Source organism: Laccaria bicolor, genomic scaffold, assembly GCF_000143565.1.
Source record: "Laccaria bicolor S238N-H82 LACBIscaffold_6 genomic scaffold, whole genome shotgun sequence".
Classification (NCBI taxonomy): domain Eukaryota; kingdom Fungi; phylum Basidiomycota; class Agaricomycetes; order Agaricales; family Hydnangiaceae; genus Laccaria; species Laccaria bicolor.
In genome coordinates, this window is record NW_001889877.1 from 1,660,653 (window position 1) to 1,678,700 (window position 18,048).

Genomic DNA, 18,048 nt, shown 5'->3' on the forward strand with positions numbered 1-18,048 from the left:
TTTTTTTTACCCAAGGCTCAGGCATCAATAGTTGTTGCATAGCTGACTTGAATCTAATTTCTTCGGGAATGGGAAGAATCCCAGAAACCTCTTTTGTTTAGGCATACATTGAATGATTTACCTATCCTCTGATTTCAAATGACTGTGGCACTTCATCTCACATTTTTTCAGCTAATATTCAAAGCTGATCAATTATCCAAATGTCAAATTGACCATCACATTCTTTCCCTGTTGAATTTCTTGTCCCAACAGTTATATTGTGATGTAGTTGAAAATTGAACAGTAAAATACATAGAAATTTTGTAATAGCTTATATTTGCGCAATAATCTCAATGTATCTTCTATTTTACATGATGTAAAAATGTGGTGGAAGGCCGCAGAGAGGGCAAAAGTATACGAGCAAGAGAGATTACACAGCCACTTGCTATCACATAAGCGTGCTATAACATAAGCATAGCTATCACATAAGCGTAGCTATCACATAAGCGTAGCTATCACATAAGCGTAGCTATCACATAAGCGTAGCTATCACATAAGCGTAGCTATCACATAAGCGTAGCTATTATGTAATAGCAACTACAAACACCAGTAGTCTGCCCTTTTTTTCTCCTTTATCCTTCTTTATCTAGCTGCAACAGCTGCACTCACTCAACGTTGCTTATTATGGTTCTCATTTATCTTTTGTCAGGGCAAACATTTTTTGATTACATTACTATCCTCTTCGTTTGCCTAATTTCTTTTTTGCGATCTTGGCATCCAGCTCAAATCGACTTCGTTTCCTCGGTCGAGGTTCATCATCTCCCCCATCAGCTTCTTCATGTCTCTTCAACCCTCCAGACCTACGACTCCGAGAAAGAACATCCTCTTTTTTGCCTTTCCTCCTCAGCTCTTCGTAGCCGTCACCTTGCCCGCGTCCACTAACCCTATCCACACTCCTTAACACATCTCCAAATTCATCCGCCAGTCCTCCCGCTCTGCGTCTGCCCCCACCTCCAGCTAAATTCCCACCCAACGCAAGGTCTTCTTCGTCTCTCGCGCGTCGTTTGGCGTCACTCTTCTTCATTATCAACCTCGAAAAGTTCTCTTCCTCAAAGTCCTTCAACCTTTTCAGGTAGCTGGCTCGACCTGAAGCGAGGGCTGGAATTCCACCTAAACCGGAAGTTGTTTCGAGGTGTGGCCGCGAGGGGTCGGCAGACAAGGTAGCCAAAGCGGACGGGACGGGAGGACGATCCCGACGTTTCTCGCTTTTTGATTTTGCAACATAAGGCACTGGTGCCAGCCGTGGCGGACGGTATATTCCGTCGCCGGCAGGTGTGTAATCGTTGCGTGAAAAAGATTCAGGGTGCGAGTCTGCGTCTTCCTGCCCTCCTTGCTTGGACATGAGGTTTTGTGGATTTGGACGAAAGTCCAGAGGGTCTGAGGGGGGGCTGAAGCGTCAGATGATTGTCATGAAATGAAAGTCAGTGTTCATACCGTCAAACATGTTGTCCTTCTTTCCAGAATCCTCGGCAATCTTTAAAAGTTTTTCGATCTGGTATCGCATTCGGCTCTCAAGAGCGCCAATTTTTTCAAGCACTACGCGACCCTCGATCATCGAGTCGACGAGGTCACCTGCACCGTTTCCGCGAGGTGTTCGTGTCGTTGTGCTGAATGGTTGAGTGGGCATTGTACGATTATTTAACGAGTGCCCGAGCACACGATGGGACGAGACAAGGGCCAGGGATCGCATATAAGATAGCATAGTGTGATGCTTCAAAGACAGAAGCGAAATGCCATCTTTGACGTTGAGATTCTGCTCCCTATACATTCACATAAAAAGAGTTCCGCGAAAAGGGACATAAAAAAACGCACTGCTTGTCTAGCGATGAGAGTGCTTCCCGTGCGGAAGACAAGGCAGTCGACATTGTTTCTAGGACTTGGTTGAGATGTAGTGTATGATTATCGTAGTCCATGATACCTGGAAAGGTGGTGGTGTGAATGTGAGATCGTGTGATGAAAAAGGAAAAGAACAAAAAAAGATCAGTTAACGGGTTTCTAGGCCGCCGCTCGTTTGAGCGTAGTGCGTGACCTCAAAGTATATCTCAGAGCCCAGTGCGTTTCATCTTGAATAAAGCGGTGTGAAAAGAAAGTAGTGAACTTACGTTGAGGTGGAAGGAACGCCGCGTCGATAAATTTAGCACAAGCGTCGTTTGCCACAACAAAACCACAACAAAGTACAAACAGTCACCATATTCAGAACATTCAACACCTCTCACACCTGGTCAGTGGTAAGTAGCGAGTTCTGCAAGGTTAGTTGTTACAAGGTTGTTAGGTGCTTTGTACTTGCTTTATGTAACCTCTGGTCAGTTTTGGAATATGAAGCGAGTCGAGTTTGCTGCTCTGGCAGTTATCCTGACTTTACCCATTTACGAATCGTTCCCCGTCCTCCCACATTTCAACACTCAGCGAGTGCGACCAACATGCCATCTGCTTATCATTATCCACCGAACGCGCCTCAGTCAATGACAATGCAGATGGCCCTGGACGACGATACCCCACTACCTCCTATACGTCCTCATCATACGCCGGAGCTTCCGCTTTCCACTTCCCAACTCCCTTCGAAGCCCCCAAGGCCAATCAGAAAGGACTCAGCGTCAACATCGCCCACACCAACGGACCAGAACGATAAAGTTCAATGCGCGGCAATGACCAAGGCGAAGAAGCGTTGCACCCGCTTTGTGAAGACACAGGCCATGGGCGATAACCAAGATCAAGATTCTCCAGATTTGCCAAGGTATTGCTATCAGCATAAGAAGGAAGTCCTTCAGAACGATAAAGTTCAATGCGCGGCAATGACCAAGGCGGAGAAGCGTTGCACCCGCTTTGTGAAGGCACAGGCCATGGGCGATAACCAAGATCAAAATTCTCCAGATTTGCCAAGGTATTGCTATCAGCATAAGAAGAAAGTCCTTCAGAACGATCAATTTCAATGCGCGGCAACGACCCAGGCGGAGAAGCGTTGCATCCGCATTGTGAAAACGGGCGCAGCACTGGCACAGGCAACTGGCGATAACCAAGATCAAGATTCTCCAGATTTGCCAAGATATTGCTGGCAGCATAAGAAGAAAGTCCTTCAGCCCGGTGGTTATTACTCAAAGAAAAACGGGGAGTGGGTGAAATTTGATGGTGAGTGCAATACCAAAAAGTTGACCATTTGCTGTTGGGTAATCCCATTCGAACAGATTGGATTCCACAATACCTCCAAGCGGAAACGCGGGCGGCCCTTCGAGATGAAATGCAGAAATCGAGGTCTTCGTCCGATGTTCCGGGGTACATTTACACTTTTGAGATTCGTGGTATGTCGATCTGTCTTGGGTTTCCTATGATCTGGTTGATTTTGTATTTCAGAACCTTCCCAGAACAAAACCATAAAGCTCAAAGTGGGACAAACAGTAAATCTAGGAAAGAGGATTGACCAATGGGGGAGACAATGCAGTTCAAAGGAGCAGATATTGAGAGGATTTTATCCTAGAGTTGTGGAATCTGATGAGGACGGAGGAGAAGGAAGCCTTATGAAGGGCCAAGTGAAGGCAGGAGAAAAAGCAGCGTGGTGTCACCGCCTGGGTAAGTCCAAATGCCCGAATCTGTGACAAAGATAAAGACGATGCATGCTTTACAGAGCGTTTGATCCACCTAGAGCTTGCTGACCTAGTTGCCACTTGCGTATACCTTGACCCAGAGTGGCTAAATGTTGACTGCAGTTCAAATGAAGACACAGCAACGCGCAAGAAGAGCAAACAGAAGAAGAATAGTAATGCGCGGCCGTGTCCGGATTGTCGGAGCGTTCACAAAGAAATTTTTGAGTTTGAAAGGTGGAAACGGGGGAAGAACACAGGGAAAGAATGGGAGCTTGTCGTGAAGCCTGTCGTCGAGCGATGGGGTAAATTTGTGGAACTGTATGTGTGACAATTGTGATTGTGACAAGACAGGTGTTCGTGTCGTTGTGCTGAATGCTTGAGTGGGCATGGTACGACTACTTGACGAGTGCCCCAGCATGAGATGAGCCGAGATAAGGGCCAGAGATCGCATATAAGATAGATAGCATAGTGCGACGCATCAAAAACAGAAGCGACATGCCAGATTTGACATCAAGATTCTGCTCCCTATCGATTCACATAAAAAGAGTTTTGCGAAAAGGGACGGAAGAAACGCACTGATTGTCTAGCGATGAGAGTGCTTCCCGTGCGGAAGACAAAGCAGTCGACATTGTTGGCAGAGATGGAGTGCACGATCATCGCAGTCCATGATGCCTGGGAAGGTGGTTTGAACGTGAGATCGTGCGATGACATGGAAAAGAAAAGAAAAATAATCAGTTAACGGGTTTCTAGGCCGCCGCTCGTTGAGCGTAGTGCGTGACCTCAAAGGATATCTCAGAGCCCAGTGCGTTTCATCTTGAAGTGAAAAAAAAAGTAGTGAACTCACGTCGAGGTGAAAGGAGCGCCGCGTCGATAAATTTAGCAAGGTTGGTTGTTATGTACTTGCTTCAAACTCCGATCATTGTTGACAGTTGGACAATGAAGTGAGTCGAGTTTGCTGCTCAGGCAGTGCTTATCCTGACTTTATCCATCTACGATGCCCTTTGCAAAAGAGAAAGCGAAGCATCTCGCTGAGAACTTGTTCAATAAGATCATTGATTCGCTCGACAAGGTAAGTTTCATCACTTAGTATCGCCAAATCAACTAACAGATCTCTCATACTTTTTACTATAATACATAGAAAGATTCTCCACCTCCACCGCCTCCAAAGCCCCCTCAAGTTAACTATGCTGCCCGGCCTTCAGACCAGGATTTTCTTCAATCATTCAACGATCTCAGTCTGTCCAATGTCCCTCCCCCTAGTATCTCCTCTGCAGGTGGAGGCTTCGTTGGCGGATTTCACCCAAATTTAAACGTTCCCCGTCCTCCCACATTCCAGCACTCGGCGAGCGCGCCCAATATGCCATCTGGTTATTATGCGCCTCAGTCATTGACAATGCAGATGGCCCTGGGTGACGATATCCCACCACCTCCTATACGTCCCCATTCTACCCCGCAGCTTCCGCTTTCCACTTCCCAACTCCCTTCGAAGTCAAGTTCGAAGCCCCCAAGGCCAATAAGGAAGCGCTCAGCGTCAACACCGCCCACACCAACGGACCAGAACGATCAATTTCGATGTGCGGGAGTGACCAAGGCGGGCAAGCGTTGCGTCCGCATTGTGAAAACGGGAGGAGCACTGGCACAGGTCATTGGCAATAACCAAGATCAAGATTCTCCAGCTTTGCCAAGGTTTTGCCATCAGCATCAGAAAGAAGTCCTTGAACCCAGTGGTTATTATTCAAAGAAAAACGGGGAGTTCGTGACATTCGATGGTGAGTGCAATACCAAAAATCTGACTATTTGCTGTTGGGTAATCCCATTTGAACAGCTTGGATTCCACAATACCTCCAAGCGGAAACGCGGGTGTCCCTCCGGGTTGAAATGGAAAAATCAAGGTCCCCTTCCGATGTTGAGGGGTACATTTACACGTTTGAGATTCGCGGTATGTCGATCTGTCTTGGGTTTGCTATGATCTGCTTAATTTTACATGGCAGAACCGTCCCAGGACAAAACCATAAAGCTCAAAGTGGGACGAGCAGTAAATCTAGTCAAGAGGATTGACCAATGGGGGAAGCAATGCGGTTCAAAGGAGCAGATATTGCGAGGATTTTACCCTGGAGTTGTGGAACCGGATGAGGACGGAGGAGAAGGAAGCCTTATGAAGGGTCGAGTGAGGGCAGGAGAAAAAGCAGCGTGGTGTCACCGCCTGGGTAAGTCCAAATGCCCCCGATCTGCGACAAAGATAAAGACGATGCATTCTTTACAGAGCGTTTGATCCACCTAGAGCTAGCTGACCTAGTTGCTACTTGCGTATACCTTGACCCAGAGTGGCCAAAAGTTGAAAGCAGTTCAAATGAAGTCACAGTGACGTCTTCACCGCGAAAGAAGAGCAACCAAAAGAAGAATGGCGATGCGCAGCCGTGTCCGGATTGTGGGAGCGTTCACAAAGAAATTTTTGAGTTTGAAAGATGGAAACAGGGCAAGAAGGCAGGGAAAGAATGGGAGCTTGCCGTGAAGCCTGTCATTGAGCGATGGGGTAAATTTGTGGAATTGTATGTGTGACATGTAACCATGGTGATTGTGACAAGAACAAAAGAGATGCCTAATCTAATCTAAGATCTGCGTCCATTATGCGCAGCGACTATGGTCAATCTTCTTGTTCAGGTTCTCACAATGGCCATTGTTCTGTCCTATATAAAAGCGACCCATACCCACACTCTCCATCCTTTTTCTCCCATTCTGTCTTTTCTTTCTTGCCGACGTTGAACGTTCTCTTAAAATATGTTCAAGCTTTCTATCCTCGTTGCTCTTGTCGCTCTGCGTGTGGCTCATGCTGCTACAATTAACGTCGTTGTTGGCGGAACTGGTATCCTACAATACACGCCTCCATTTGTCGTACGTTCATAATGCCGCCTGATTCTTTATCTTACCCACTTGCGCAGAATGCAAGCGTTGGCGATATCGTCTCATTTACTTTTAAGCAAAAGAACCATACAGCTACACAGTCAACTCTTCAATCGCCTTGCACACCCAAATCAGGCGGCTTTGATTCGGGCTTGTTAGTGTCGAATTCGCATCTTTATATCTTCTCCGTTTTAACATCGCCGCAGCGTTCCAGTGGCAGATTCGGTGACCAGCGGCTTTCCCGTCGCTCAACTCACTGTCACCGACATCAGCCCGGTTTGGGTGTACTGTCGCCAAGCCAATCATTGTCAACAGGGTATGGTGTTCGCAGTCAATCCCGGCAACAATTTCGCTGCGTTCCAAGCGGCCGCTACTGGCGGAGCCGCTGCGACATCCACTCCCTCCGCTACAGGAGGCGCTGTGGCTACTGTAACAGCCACTGTTACAGTAGGCGGTCAAGCAAGCACTACGACCTACACAACTTCGGCTGCTACATCGACTGGAAGTGTTGATCACAAAGTTGTGGTTGGGGGTACAGGCGTGCTGGCATATAATCCCTCCAATATCACCGCTCAAGTCGGAGATACGGTTACTTTTGAGTTCCATCAAGTGAATCATACGGTTACACAGAGCTCCTTTAACACTCCCTGCCGTGCTTTATCTCTAACAAGCACAACTGGGGCTGTTGGCTTTGACTCTGGATTGTTAGTTCTTCCTTACTCCGCCTTGTTTCAAGATATTGACACTTGTGATCTCCAGCAATCCCGTTGCCAGTGGCGCCACTACCTTCCCCACATATACAATCACTGTGAACAACGTAAGCGTGACTTTTTTTGAGGTCGTCACCTATACTGACGACGTTTACTAGACATCACCAATTTGGGCTTACTGCCGTCAAGCCAATCACTGTGGTCAGGGAATGGTGTTCTCTATCAATTCGGTTGAGTCAGGTTCCAACAATTTTGCTGCTTTCCAAGCACTTGCGAAGCAGCAGAATGGCACAAGCTCTTCGACGACGTCTAATACGAGCGACGCGAACAGAAGGACAGTTACATTCCGTGGCGCGAGCGTTGCGGCTCTTGTTTTTGTCCTCTTTGGCGCTATGATTTAGAGAATGTTTTACTTACGATCTTGATGATTCTTCGCTCTTTTGTATATCAGTATCTAGATGATATTTCCACGTAATGTAGCATAGTTTCGTTTGGTAGCCTGGTTGAATGCCTGGGAAATTAATGGTTTGAACAAATTTTGAGAAACTTGATCACAATACCCTCTTGCACGAGCGACTAACTCCCTCTGACTCCGATCTGCGACTTTCACTCATACGCGACCCTCTATAATGGATGGAATAAAGCTGCCACAAGGGACTTCAAAGATTCCTGACGGAAGTGGAGGAGAAGACGATGCTAAACGCGCCCAAGAGGAGCAGATGCGGCGAGATCTGCTGAGGACTGTACTCGCTACTCCTGCACGGGAAAGATGTGCGTTCTTTCTAAACCAACAGTCTCCCCGTTGCTCATTTGCCCTTCTGAACGTCCAGTGTCACGGATAGCACTCGTTAGTCCCGACAGATCGAAGGAGATCGAGACGATTTTGTTGAAGATGGCACAATCGGGTCAATTAAGAGGGCAAGTCACCGAGGAACAACTCATCGACTTGTTAGATCAGGTGCGGGTTTTAAGCTTCACTCCCTTTATCGAGTTGCTCAAATTCAGGTGTAAGATGGAAGAGGTCAGGGGAAAGACAACAGCGAAGAAATCTACTATCATCGTGCGTGCCAGCACCCTCGTCTATCTTTGCCCATCCTGACATTTCATCATAGTATCAGCGACGAAAAGACCTCGACGACGATTTTGACATCTGATTTATGTCTATACTGTGCATATATTCGGGTTTGTCGCGCCGTCTCGACAAGTGCTGCCATGATTTTCATCAAGCATTTCACGCAACCCTTTCGTCAGCAAAGTAGTTTGCTGAGATGATACAATGCTGTTTTGGAACTCAACGGCGCCAGTTGCGATTTCCGTAGTATGCGCTTGGTTCGAAACTTCGAACGTTAGGCGTAGGATCGGAGTACATTCTTGACGATTCCGAGTCAATTAAGTTCTGGTGAAGCGGTGCAAAGGGCGGAGCAGGCGAGGCTGCAGTCGGGGTAGACTGGCGACCAGGAAGTCCAGGAAGTGGGGGAGGTCTGAAGTTCTGGAAGGCAGCTATTAATCAATGGTCTTGGAAGGTCGAGGAATTTTTACAAATTGCCTGCCCTCCTTATAAAGCTCATCGAGCTTTTCGTCAAACTTGCCCTGATCTTCTAAATCCTGAAAAGCCTTGAACAGGCCGAGCGCGGAACGCGCGTCTTCAATGGAATCATGCGTTTCGGTTTGGATGTATTGGCCAAGAACAAACCAGGAGAGAAAACGCAGAGATAACCGACGTTGGCGAGATTTAAGGAAGTAAAGATCGACTGTATCGATGACCTGTTCAGGAGGGACATGGATATCTTTTGTGGAGAATCAGCTTTGAACGGTTAGCTAGAAGGGAGAACGTTTACTGATGATGCGGAAATCTTTCGAAAGACCATGACCAACAAAGATGCATCCGCGGTCGACGAGAACACGCAATTTCTTGTAAACCAGTTTCAATGGAGTCAGAGTGTAAGGAGATCGAATAGGGTCCAAATCCCCAACTTGATGGCCTGGTGAATCAGTTTCATTACTTGGATATGGCAAAAGCTTACATTTAATTCCCGAAAATTCTGTCAGGTAGTCGACAATAACTTCACTAGTATGGATATGGTCGTCAATAAATGGTACTCCCTGTCGAGGACCGTCCCCTCTCAAGACTGACACCCGAGCTAGACTCAATCTGGCCGGTCGAAGAACCTTATTCGTTCCATCTGATCGAAATTCACTCTCTTCCTGTGTGCGGATTAGTGTGCTGATTTCGCCACAGGATGAGGCCCACCTGCTGCATGGAAACAAATTCTGCATCAATAGCTACTAAAGTTCCCGGCTTTGGCAACTCTTCAGAACGTAGAACATCCTGCTTAATCAAACTATCATCGCGGTTCCTGAAATTGTCTTGTCGTCAATGGACAGAACAAGAAGGAGTATATGTTACGTACAACGATATAGACGTGTCTCGGGTAAGGATTGTTGGGTCGATGCTAGATGGCAAGCCACTAAAATCCAAACTTTTACGTGCGTCTTCTCGATCCAGGTATAAAATCGCAGGCGTCTAGAGAGCTCTTTGAATGTGGATCAAGATCGGAATAGTGTAGGGTTACCTTCCATCTACCAGGGAAACTCAAGGCCTCTTCCTCTGAAATATTTTGGACCACGAAATCGTTGAAAACAAACCAAGGGCTGGCGTAATTCTTGGACTCCGGAACTGGTGGAAATCTATGAGCCCCATTCAAGTAGGCTGAATGGTGCTAAACCTTTGATGATTGCAAGTAGATGGGACTGCTTTTCCTTTGTTGTGATTTTCACGACCATTGCCTGTTGGGTAGGGGGTTAAAACGCTTGATTAAGAATCAGCCGAGAGATTATAGTCACCCTGATTTCGTAAGTGACCCCAAACGTATCATCAACACCATCGTTCTGACCGTGCAGTTGGATCTGCGGTTGCAAGAAATTTTTGTTTTTAGAATCCAACCAAAACCCAAGGTTATCTTCGTTGTACACGCAGGCATTTATTGCAAGGATAGGCGGGAGATCCCGTGATGGTATGGATCGCGTGGATGTGAAACTAGAGAACTGTTTGCAGCTTTGACACGTTGCTTTGTGTGTCATGTGCCGGAGCAATGACAGCCTGAGGACATTAGCAAAGTCAGGGGAAACTGTAGATTCTCCAGGTGAAGGCTGATGTGGGTATTAGACGCGAAATCAATGCCATTCTTCTGGAGGCCACACCTTCCGAGGGTATGTTAAGTCGACAACGTGTGTCATGTTTTCCTTCTCTCTCAACGCCTTACAATTGGAGCAAGTTATCATGTTCTTTGCGTCAATGCCGACAAGTTGGGTGATAGGCGCAGCTGCTAGAGACTGCGAGTCAGAAGTACGTCTCCAGAGTTGAGGATTATGTGGAAAGGCGTTTCCTTCTGAACTAAGATGGTCGATCAAAAAGCGATGGAATGTCTGTATCTTGTGTGCGTAGTCCACATCAGTAGTTTCTCGACCATAGTCAACGATCTCAATCGCATTTGAGGCTAGGGAGATGCTTCAATATAATCAAACTGTGAAAGAAAAGAGTTCTTACCTTGCGCCAGAACACCGACAGTCTTGCAAAAATTACTCGATTGACAGTTTGTTCCATGAGCGTCCTCCAACATACGAGAGACAAATCCTAGCTCGCAAAGAAGGCAGTGCTCCCGTGGACAGTTCGTGGTAATGTGTGATTTTGCCAGAAGCCTTATTGGCTGGACGTAGTGCATCAGTTGGACGATAGCGTTTGTGTAAGAGTTCAGGATATGGGTCTCAAGGCCGCTGCAATCTGTTTTGTTATAAAAACTAGAAGTAACCCGAATCAGACTTTGATGACAGGGTACCAAGACTAGTAAATACCCAAAATCAAAATCCTCAACTCCGAATTTCGAATATTCAATTTCCACTCGTCGGTAAATACGTGGGACATCACCATACGTCATGTCGTAGGCAACGCTTTCGGGTTCTGGCTGTAAACAAAACAAATTAGAAGAATACACTAGATCAATAAGGGCCAATGCTACCTCCGTTGGTTTTGATCTACCACTTCTGAATCGACCATTACCTCTGGAAGGCCCAACAGAAATCACGTTGCGACGACCTCTAAGCTCCTTTGGGAGGGCGGCGTATGCTATGTTATCCTTTGTTTTCATCGTGTTCAAAACCTGTGGAGGTATTTTGGTTGGAGACGGAAAGTCGCCAATTGTTGTGGCAAACTGGGACGACCAAGATGACAACAATTGTGTATCATAATAAGGAAGTCCGATGGAATTTAGAGGTCTAGAATAACCTACTTGTGAGCATCAAATACACGGAAGAAAAGTAGCTACAAACGTCGACGCTTCCCATTCGATATTCGGCAGTGGGGCAGGCGTATCAACCCATGGGATAGGTTGTCCTTCAAATCCACTAAAGGGCGTCACGCTATCTTCTGCTTGCGATATAAGATGGATGACGCCTTCAGCATCACCAAATGCCATATATGTTCCTGTTGGAGAAACTGAAAATGATGTCAAGTGGGAGGAAATATCGAGCTATGCTTATAGCTTAATATGTGCCGTAAATATAAATTGGTGGAGCTTACTTGATGGAATTCACTCGGAGAGGAAAAATTCGAAACATCGACCACATTGACTAGTCCTTGGTTTGAAACTACCACGATACTCGAAACTCGTTTCGGAAGAACCTGTATAAACGCCGGGCCTGATGAAAATGCAATTGGAGGTAACGGCCGCATTGTTCGTAAATCGTAAACTTTGACCAGTGGGTCTGGGAAAGGGCGTGATTGCCTAGACGAGAGATAAAGTGGACAGCAGAATAAGATGAAGAAAATCTGTAAAATACTCAAATTTACCTTTCACCCATGCCAATAGTGAAGGCAAAATTACCGATTGTCTGCAAACCTTGTATTGATCCCGTGTGTGATTTGATGACGCTTTCTGCAGCACCCGCCCGCCCCATACCTGTACGGGGATCATGAACACGCAGAAAGCCATCCGATGAGCCGGAGAGTAGCACGGAATGTGAAAACTGGAGCTGGGTGATGACAGACGTAGTCGGAACTTGTCGTACAACGCTTCCAGTCATAGAGTTAAGGAACAGTAACTCTAGATTGGTCGTCGCAGCCGCGAGGAAATGAGAATGGGACGCATTGGAGAAGGTCGTAATATCACAAGGGGCAGATGGGCTAAGAGCGAGAGAGATTGACAGGTTAGCCAAGATAGCTCTAGAAGACTAGCACTTACCGAAAGAACCATTTGTTCATCCCTCCTTTGGTCCATGACCCCAATCTATCACCCGATGCACCTAGTGCCCTCACATAGTTGTCGCCAGCTGAGATTTTACTCACGGCTTTGCTGCCTCCAACGTGAAATGTTACGCCTTTCATGCCCTGGCTGCCATAGTAAGCCAATACCCGCCCAGCGTCTGAGCCGGCCCATAAAATGTCAGATACAGGATCGAAGGATAGCGCCGTTATAGGCTGGGGGAAATCACTAGGTATTGAGGGGATTTTGTGATACGCGGTCATAACTCTTCGAAAACTCCTAACTGGTGTACTCGCAAGAGAGGGAAGTTCAAGATGCTGAATGTTAATGTCAAGTTAATGTACTTTACAGGTAATCTTATCAAAGAAATAATATAATTTGAACGCCGCTGGTCCCTGAAGTACTAAGTACGAGCAAAAGTAATTATGTATATAGAGTATACATAGTGGTATAATACATGTTAGATATCCGACAAATCAACCAAGCTGTCACCCAGGTTCTGAGTTGTCGTTGCGAGCTTCGAGAGCACCCCTCAGTCGCCGAACATTTGGAATCTTAAAAGAAGCAGAAGGCAATGCACTATGCGGCACATCGTATGCAGGTGGGTGCTTCGTAGTTGGCACGGGTTGCGCGCTTCGAGATCGTGACAGACTTGAACCCAGCCGATTGTCCTCTGGCATATAGAAAACATTTTGCGCCGGAGAGATGCCGAGTACGCCCGGTGATGATGGAGAAAATGAGGAAACATGAAGCAAGATGGCAAACTCTTCAGTTGAATTTGTTAGTTTCACCATATTGGACCGTAGTGTAGACGACATGGAACGTGAGCTGCCGTAAGTCTTAATTATGTTTGAAATTTGAACCACGGCCTGAAAACGGATAATCAGCAGGAGAAGAGTGGTTGGTCACATTCTTGCAATCTTACCTTGAGGAACAGATGTGCATCCTCGCGGAGGATCGTTTTATCAGCGGCACGGTCCCAGCTCGACGCCGCCCGGGCGAGGTGGGACAACCTAATCGTGACATCTCTCGCCCTTTCGAGGCTTTGTCGGATATCAGCGTTGGAGGACAACACATCCCCCAGTGCCTCCTCCAGCATATCCAAGATAGTGGGAGCGATCTGGACAGCGTCTGTGACAGCTTGTAACGCTTCTCTATCAACCTGTGTCTTGGAGTTCGATGGAATTTCTAAAAGTGAACTAGTCGTGATTAAGGAAAGTGATGAGGCTGATGCGGACGATGCTAGGAGTGAACTAGAGGAACCACGACGGGAGTGCCTTAAATTGCTATCTTCTTGAACGTGGGTAATGCTAGGGAAAGCCGTGGGCGTTGTAAGGGGAAACGTTCTGGGCGTTGGCGATGCCAACACTGGAGCTGTGGTTTGCCGCTTTGGGGTACGAAGTGTGGGTGTATTGAGAGCAACCCCTCCAACCAAAGCGGGGAATATGTCGTAGGAGGGAAGTTGCTTTCCAATTTCCACATCTTTGGAACTGAAAGAACCTGCGTGCCGTCTAGCTGTGCGAGTTCGTCCTACGGAGGGAGTTGATGCAGGAGGATAGAGGTTGTCCATCGATCGCAAACGAGGTGCCGCGTAGAGAGGATCTGAAGAAGGAGAGATCGACAGTACTTCAGGTATCGGCAGACCAATGGAAGCTGAGTGCCCGAATATCGCTTTCCCTTGCAAGAATGGCCTAAGTGTTTCGATATGCGGAAGCAAATCCTGCCATGCCGCCGAAATCTCTGCCTTAGCCGCGTAAAGTTCCAGTACTATCCACCTTGAGTATCTTGCGTCGTCGCATTGAGCTAAGCGTAGCTGCAAAGCTAAAACACCGATAGCTTTACCAGAAACGGTGATCGTACTCCTGCAGCTCTCTACCAAGCCTCGGCAAACCGCAGGAGGGGGTAATGTCTTTTGGCTTACAGCATCGAATCGGTCAAGGGACCGAATCAGTTGCATCATACTTGCACTCGCAGGATCCAGAACCTTCTTGAAGACGGAAGAATATCGATCATCAATGGCATGATTGGCGTAATGTTCAATGGTTTGGTAGACCTGGCTCATAGCAAAAAGAATGCTACGCGCTGTCTCCACGAGGCAAATAAGAGGGTTTGGAAGAGATGTAGAAAAAGGCATCGAGGATAGACGACGAAAATAAGAGTTGCGCTCAAAAGCCATCGATGGGACCGAATGATTTGAGGAAACCAAGTTCTCGGTTAATGTAGTAGACATGTGGTCTGGTTCGTGGTCGTGAAGATGTGAAGCAACAGTTGAGTTATCAGAATTCTCCGATTTCAACCTATTACTCAGCGAAGGTAGCCCCCTTTCTGGCGGTTGAGGGGTTTCAATCGTTGGAATCCAGTTTGTGCTACGAAGATCAGGAAGGCTGTTTTTCGGGGCAATTTTAGCAGATCCGCTGCTTCGGTGTTCGGCGTAGGACGAAGTCCGAAAGTGCGACTGTTGGGACGAGTACTGTAAATCGTAACGATTCAATTCGTCAGCCCCAGACGTGATTTCAAAGCTATCCGTTTCTCCTGGGCTGGGAAGGTAACTTCCGAAAGAACCTGTAGGTGATAGATCGACACTCCCAGAGGTGATGTTATCAAAGAGAAGGGGTACCGGGTGCTGGTCTAGGACATCCTGAAAGGAAGGTTCGGTTTCTTGCAAGGACTCCGCGATAGATGACATAGAGAGATTAGAGTCCACAGAAATCGATCGGACGTGAGGAGCCCCCACATCGAGTGCCCTGTCGTGACTTGGGAACCGCCAAGAGTGATCTTTTTCCCTGATGGATGGAGTAGTGTGTTTTCAGTAGTGCTGTGATGATAGAGGGGAAGAAGACGAACAAGCTGCTATCCCAAACTGGCGCCTGTTCGCTGTATCCAGAATCCTCTAGTTCTTTTGTAGCACGATTCTCGCTTTCTATCCAACTCTGAACGGCTTTTATCCAATCTTTCATGCCTTTCCCATCTGCAACGACAGCTCTCATCACATTGCTTGGCGGCCATTCGATGGGATTGCGTTCCCATTGCAATACATCCAAGTTATGGAAGTGCGGGAGATAGGTGGGCAACCTTGTAATTTTGTTTCTTGCAAAACAGAAAACCTAAGAGTGACATTGAGAATATAACTGAAAAAGAATGGAATTTCACAAACTCGTAACTGCAGGAGCTGACCAGGTCGCAAAGGAAAATACTTGATCTTGTTGTGACTGACGTCCAGAGTGTCCAGAGAGGGCATGGAAGTCAACTACAACATTTTGAGGAAACAGTTAGCCAAGGGAACAAATACACCCACAACGTCAGGGAAAGTCGAGAAGCCATTGTGCTTCAGGTTCAAGTATCGCAGACGCGAAAGTGAGGCAAACTCTGTTGGAAGAGTTGTCAGCCGATTGTTTCCAAGAGCGAGTCTGACAGAGGGAGGTAGCTTAAGTTTGGAAGACCAAAGATTCTATGAATCGTCGCACCTCTCGAGAACGTCTTGCTCCTCCGTTCCTATGCTCGCCAGCTCTTCCGCAGCCTCCGCACCAACTTCAGTGATGTTCTTTTTAGACAGAACAAGAGTGATTCCAGCATCAGCTGAGTTGCGGACAGCGTCTGCAATCAAAGAGGGGGTGAGCGGCATTGAAACTAAATGTGACCGTTTATCGGGATATGCTGACAGAGGTGTTCGTTCGACATCGAAGGAAGACATCTGAGAATTCATCACAGCCGTGCATACCACCGGCTAGCGATGCAGAGACAATAGGCGTAGGCGGAGAACCTGATTGCTGAAAATCGAGTCTATTCTTCGCAAGGGACCGTGAGAGCCAGGTGAGAGCTGGGTGATGCATTCATTGGTCACCCAGGTTACTCTATTATTTAACGAGTAAAATAACTTTACTGATACAATACGCTGATCCAAACCGACGCGATTAAAACCATATAGACATAGAGAAACTTGTATCTTCGCTACGCATTGCGTGCCACCATCCGGCAGGAAAGAAAAGCAGGTCTCCTGGTTTCAATGTCGCGGACATTGCCGTTGGCACAACCTGGGACCAGAAAGTTGGGAAACTGCTTTTACAACTTCCGTCAGATAACACATCTGCATCAGAAGTATTACTGGTCATTGTTTTCGCAGCGTTTTCTTCCATAACTTGATCAGTGTTTCTGTGCCGAGACATATGCTGCGATACGCTTGGTGGTGCCAACCACACCGTCTTGCGACCAACAAGCTGCACTGTCGAAGTTTTCAGAATGCTAGGAGACAGGCACTCGAAATTCACTTACCATAAAGATTGTGATAAGGGTCCTGTATAGTCGTGAGTAGCGCAAGTATTGGATATGTCACGAAGGAAGCGTACAGTATGGGCTGGCGAAACGGTTGCCTTGGGTCCTAGCCATGCATTCAACAGAATATGGTCGTCATTGCCTGGAGGCCGATAGCAGGAATGGTCTGTATATGACAAAGAAGCAAAGGCGTAATCTGGGATAACGATATCCCCTCGTAATGTAGGGAATTGCATGAAAAGATCGTGCTGGGCCAGATAAAGAACCTCGTCACTCCGACAAGGAAGTGGCTGATCCTCGAGCTCGAGAGAGGATAAAAAATCGTCCCATTTCATTATTACTTGCTTCCAATCGTCTGCAAGATAATTATTTCCCACCTCTACAGGGACAACGCGACCAGGACCAGCCACGGCACGTAGATAGCGCGACGAACGCCAAGGATGGTTTGTCATTGCGGGCCATTTATCTGCATAGTTGCGTAAAATAAATGGATGTCGTGAGTTTTCTGACTGAAAAGATAAAAGTGAAGGAGGTGTTGAGATTTCTGGTATGGCATGTTTGGCGGTTGACAGAATATGAACCGAGGACAACGTCGAAATTGATCCTGACGGGGCTACAGCCTGACATGGACCAGGCCAAAAGGCAAATTGAATTTTTTTCACGAGGCGATGAATTAGGTCCAGGCGCCCTTCACCAGTGGCACCCGCCACGATAATGGCATAATCCAGTGTCGATATAGCCTGAGCCGAAGCCGAAATAGCGACTTCTATCAGAGCTTTTACTATCGATGAGTCGGTATACATTCTTCTCCAAATGGCGAGTTCAGTAGAGGATGAAGAGTTTCGCATTTTTTCGTAGGAGGCAGCCGTGATAGTATGAATTTCCGTGATGCGTTTCTCCCCAGTTAATCCAGATGCCAGGTCTTGCACCGCGTCTCGCAAGGCGATAAAATAAGACTGGTCGCACATGAGTAATGCTGAATGAACTTTGATTGAGCACAACAGATTAGCAGACGGGGTGTAGAGCACCTCTGGTCAAAGGAAGTTCGCAGTTATTGAAGTCATTGAGAAGATCTGCTGCGAATTCCTGCATCCAGGACATAGAGAGATGGCTGTGATATTCCTAGAAAATGATATGAAGGGAGCAATATATAAGTCAAGGGCAATCAAAGGCATATTGCTAGTCTATTTGTGGTTGGGTAACGGTCACGCTTTTCAGTCACGCGTAGATGAGTAGGAGATTTAAAGGCGCAACAGCGAGCCCCAAAATCCCCCCGTAAACAAACCCAAACAC

At 47.0% G+C, this 18,048-nt stretch overlaps 9 protein-coding genes across 9 annotated transcripts; 4 read left to right on the plus strand and 5 right to left on the minus strand.

Moving 5' to 3' along the window:
* Positions 1-712: 712 nt before the first annotated feature.
* Positions 713-1,904, minus strand: LACBIDRAFT_324992 (uncharacterized protein; the record flags this gene model as incomplete). The annotated part of the gene is made up of 3 exons (XM_001878573.1): positions 713-1,416; positions 1,474-1,799; positions 1,852-1,904. The coding sequence occupies 3 exons, from the start codon at positions 1,902-1,904 to the stop codon at positions 713-715; spliced, it is 1,083 nt and encodes a 360-aa protein (XP_001878608.1).
* Positions 1,905-2,459: 555 nt separating this feature from the next.
* On the plus strand, positions 2,460-3,945 carry LACBIDRAFT_316008 (uncharacterized protein; the record flags this gene model as incomplete). Its single annotated transcript, XM_001878232.1, has 4 exons — positions 2,460-3,165; positions 3,222-3,335; positions 3,388-3,603; positions 3,659-3,945. 4 exons carry the CDS (start codon positions 2,460-2,462, stop codon positions 3,943-3,945), a joined length of 1,323 nt encoding a protein of 440 aa, XP_001878267.1.
* A 182-nt stretch (positions 3,946-4,127) lies between these two features.
* LACBIDRAFT_316009 (uncharacterized protein) lies at positions 4,128-4,328 on the minus strand (the record flags this gene model as incomplete). The annotated part of the gene is made up of 2 exons (XM_001878574.1): positions 4,128-4,142; positions 4,194-4,328. 2 exons carry the CDS (start codon positions 4,326-4,328, stop codon positions 4,128-4,130), a joined length of 150 nt encoding a protein of 49 aa, XP_001878609.1.
* A 283-nt stretch (positions 4,329-4,611) lies between these two features.
* On the plus strand, positions 4,612-6,176 carry LACBIDRAFT_316010 (uncharacterized protein; the record flags this gene model as incomplete). The annotated part of the gene is made up of 5 exons (XM_001878233.1): positions 4,612-4,686; positions 4,756-5,386; positions 5,443-5,556; positions 5,609-5,824; positions 5,881-6,176. The coding sequence occupies 5 exons, from the start codon at positions 4,612-4,614 to the stop codon at positions 6,174-6,176; spliced, it is 1,332 nt and encodes a 443-aa protein (XP_001878268.1).
* A 219-nt stretch (positions 6,177-6,395) lies between these two features.
* LACBIDRAFT_293463 (uncharacterized protein) lies at positions 6,396-7,749 on the plus strand (the record flags this gene model as incomplete). Its single annotated transcript, XM_001878234.1, has 5 exons — positions 6,396-6,509; positions 6,557-6,672; positions 6,725-7,222; positions 7,278-7,335; positions 7,387-7,749. The coding sequence occupies 5 exons, from the start codon at positions 6,396-6,398 to the stop codon at positions 7,627-7,629; spliced, it is 1,029 nt and encodes a 342-aa protein (XP_001878269.1). The 3' UTR covers positions 7,630-7,749.
* Positions 7,750-7,838: 89 nt separating this feature from the next.
* On the plus strand, positions 7,839-8,425 carry LACBIDRAFT_316012 (uncharacterized protein). Its single transcript, XM_001878235.1, has 4 exons — positions 7,839-7,999; positions 8,059-8,186; positions 8,241-8,288; positions 8,341-8,425. Exons 1-4 carry the CDS (start codon positions 7,858-7,860, stop codon positions 8,380-8,382), a joined length of 360 nt encoding a protein of 119 aa, XP_001878270.1. The 5' UTR covers positions 7,839-7,857; the 3' UTR covers positions 8,383-8,425.
* A 306-nt stretch (positions 8,426-8,731) lies between these two features.
* On the minus strand, positions 8,732-12,749 carry LACBIDRAFT_232663 (uncharacterized protein; the record flags this gene model as incomplete). Its single annotated transcript, XM_001878575.1, has 16 exons — positions 8,732-9,015; positions 9,067-9,201; positions 9,253-9,433; positions 9,480-9,585; positions 9,640-9,752; positions 9,802-9,905; positions 9,955-10,015; positions 10,073-10,378; positions 10,430-10,725; positions 10,776-11,026; positions 11,081-11,190; positions 11,245-11,500; positions 11,555-11,754; positions 11,805-12,009; positions 12,075-12,407; positions 12,466-12,749. 16 exons carry the CDS (start codon positions 12,747-12,749, stop codon positions 8,732-8,734), a joined length of 3,225 nt encoding a protein of 1,074 aa, XP_001878610.1.
* Positions 12,750-12,974: 225 nt separating this feature from the next.
* On the minus strand, positions 12,975-16,108 carry LACBIDRAFT_316014 (uncharacterized protein; the record flags this gene model as incomplete). Its single annotated transcript, XM_001878576.1, has 6 exons — positions 12,975-13,355; positions 13,412-15,269; positions 15,331-15,590; positions 15,641-15,733; positions 15,782-15,893; positions 15,951-16,108. The coding sequence occupies 6 exons, from the start codon at positions 16,106-16,108 to the stop codon at positions 12,975-12,977; spliced, it is 2,862 nt and encodes a 953-aa protein (XP_001878611.1).
* A 289-nt stretch (positions 16,109-16,397) lies between these two features.
* On the minus strand, positions 16,398-17,856 carry LACBIDRAFT_316015 (uncharacterized protein; the record flags this gene model as incomplete). Its single annotated transcript, XM_001878577.1, has 4 exons — positions 16,398-16,705; positions 16,756-16,777; positions 16,830-17,731; positions 17,784-17,856. 4 exons carry the CDS (start codon positions 17,854-17,856, stop codon positions 16,398-16,400), a joined length of 1,305 nt encoding a protein of 434 aa, XP_001878612.1.
* Positions 17,857-18,048: the final 192 nt, after the last annotated feature.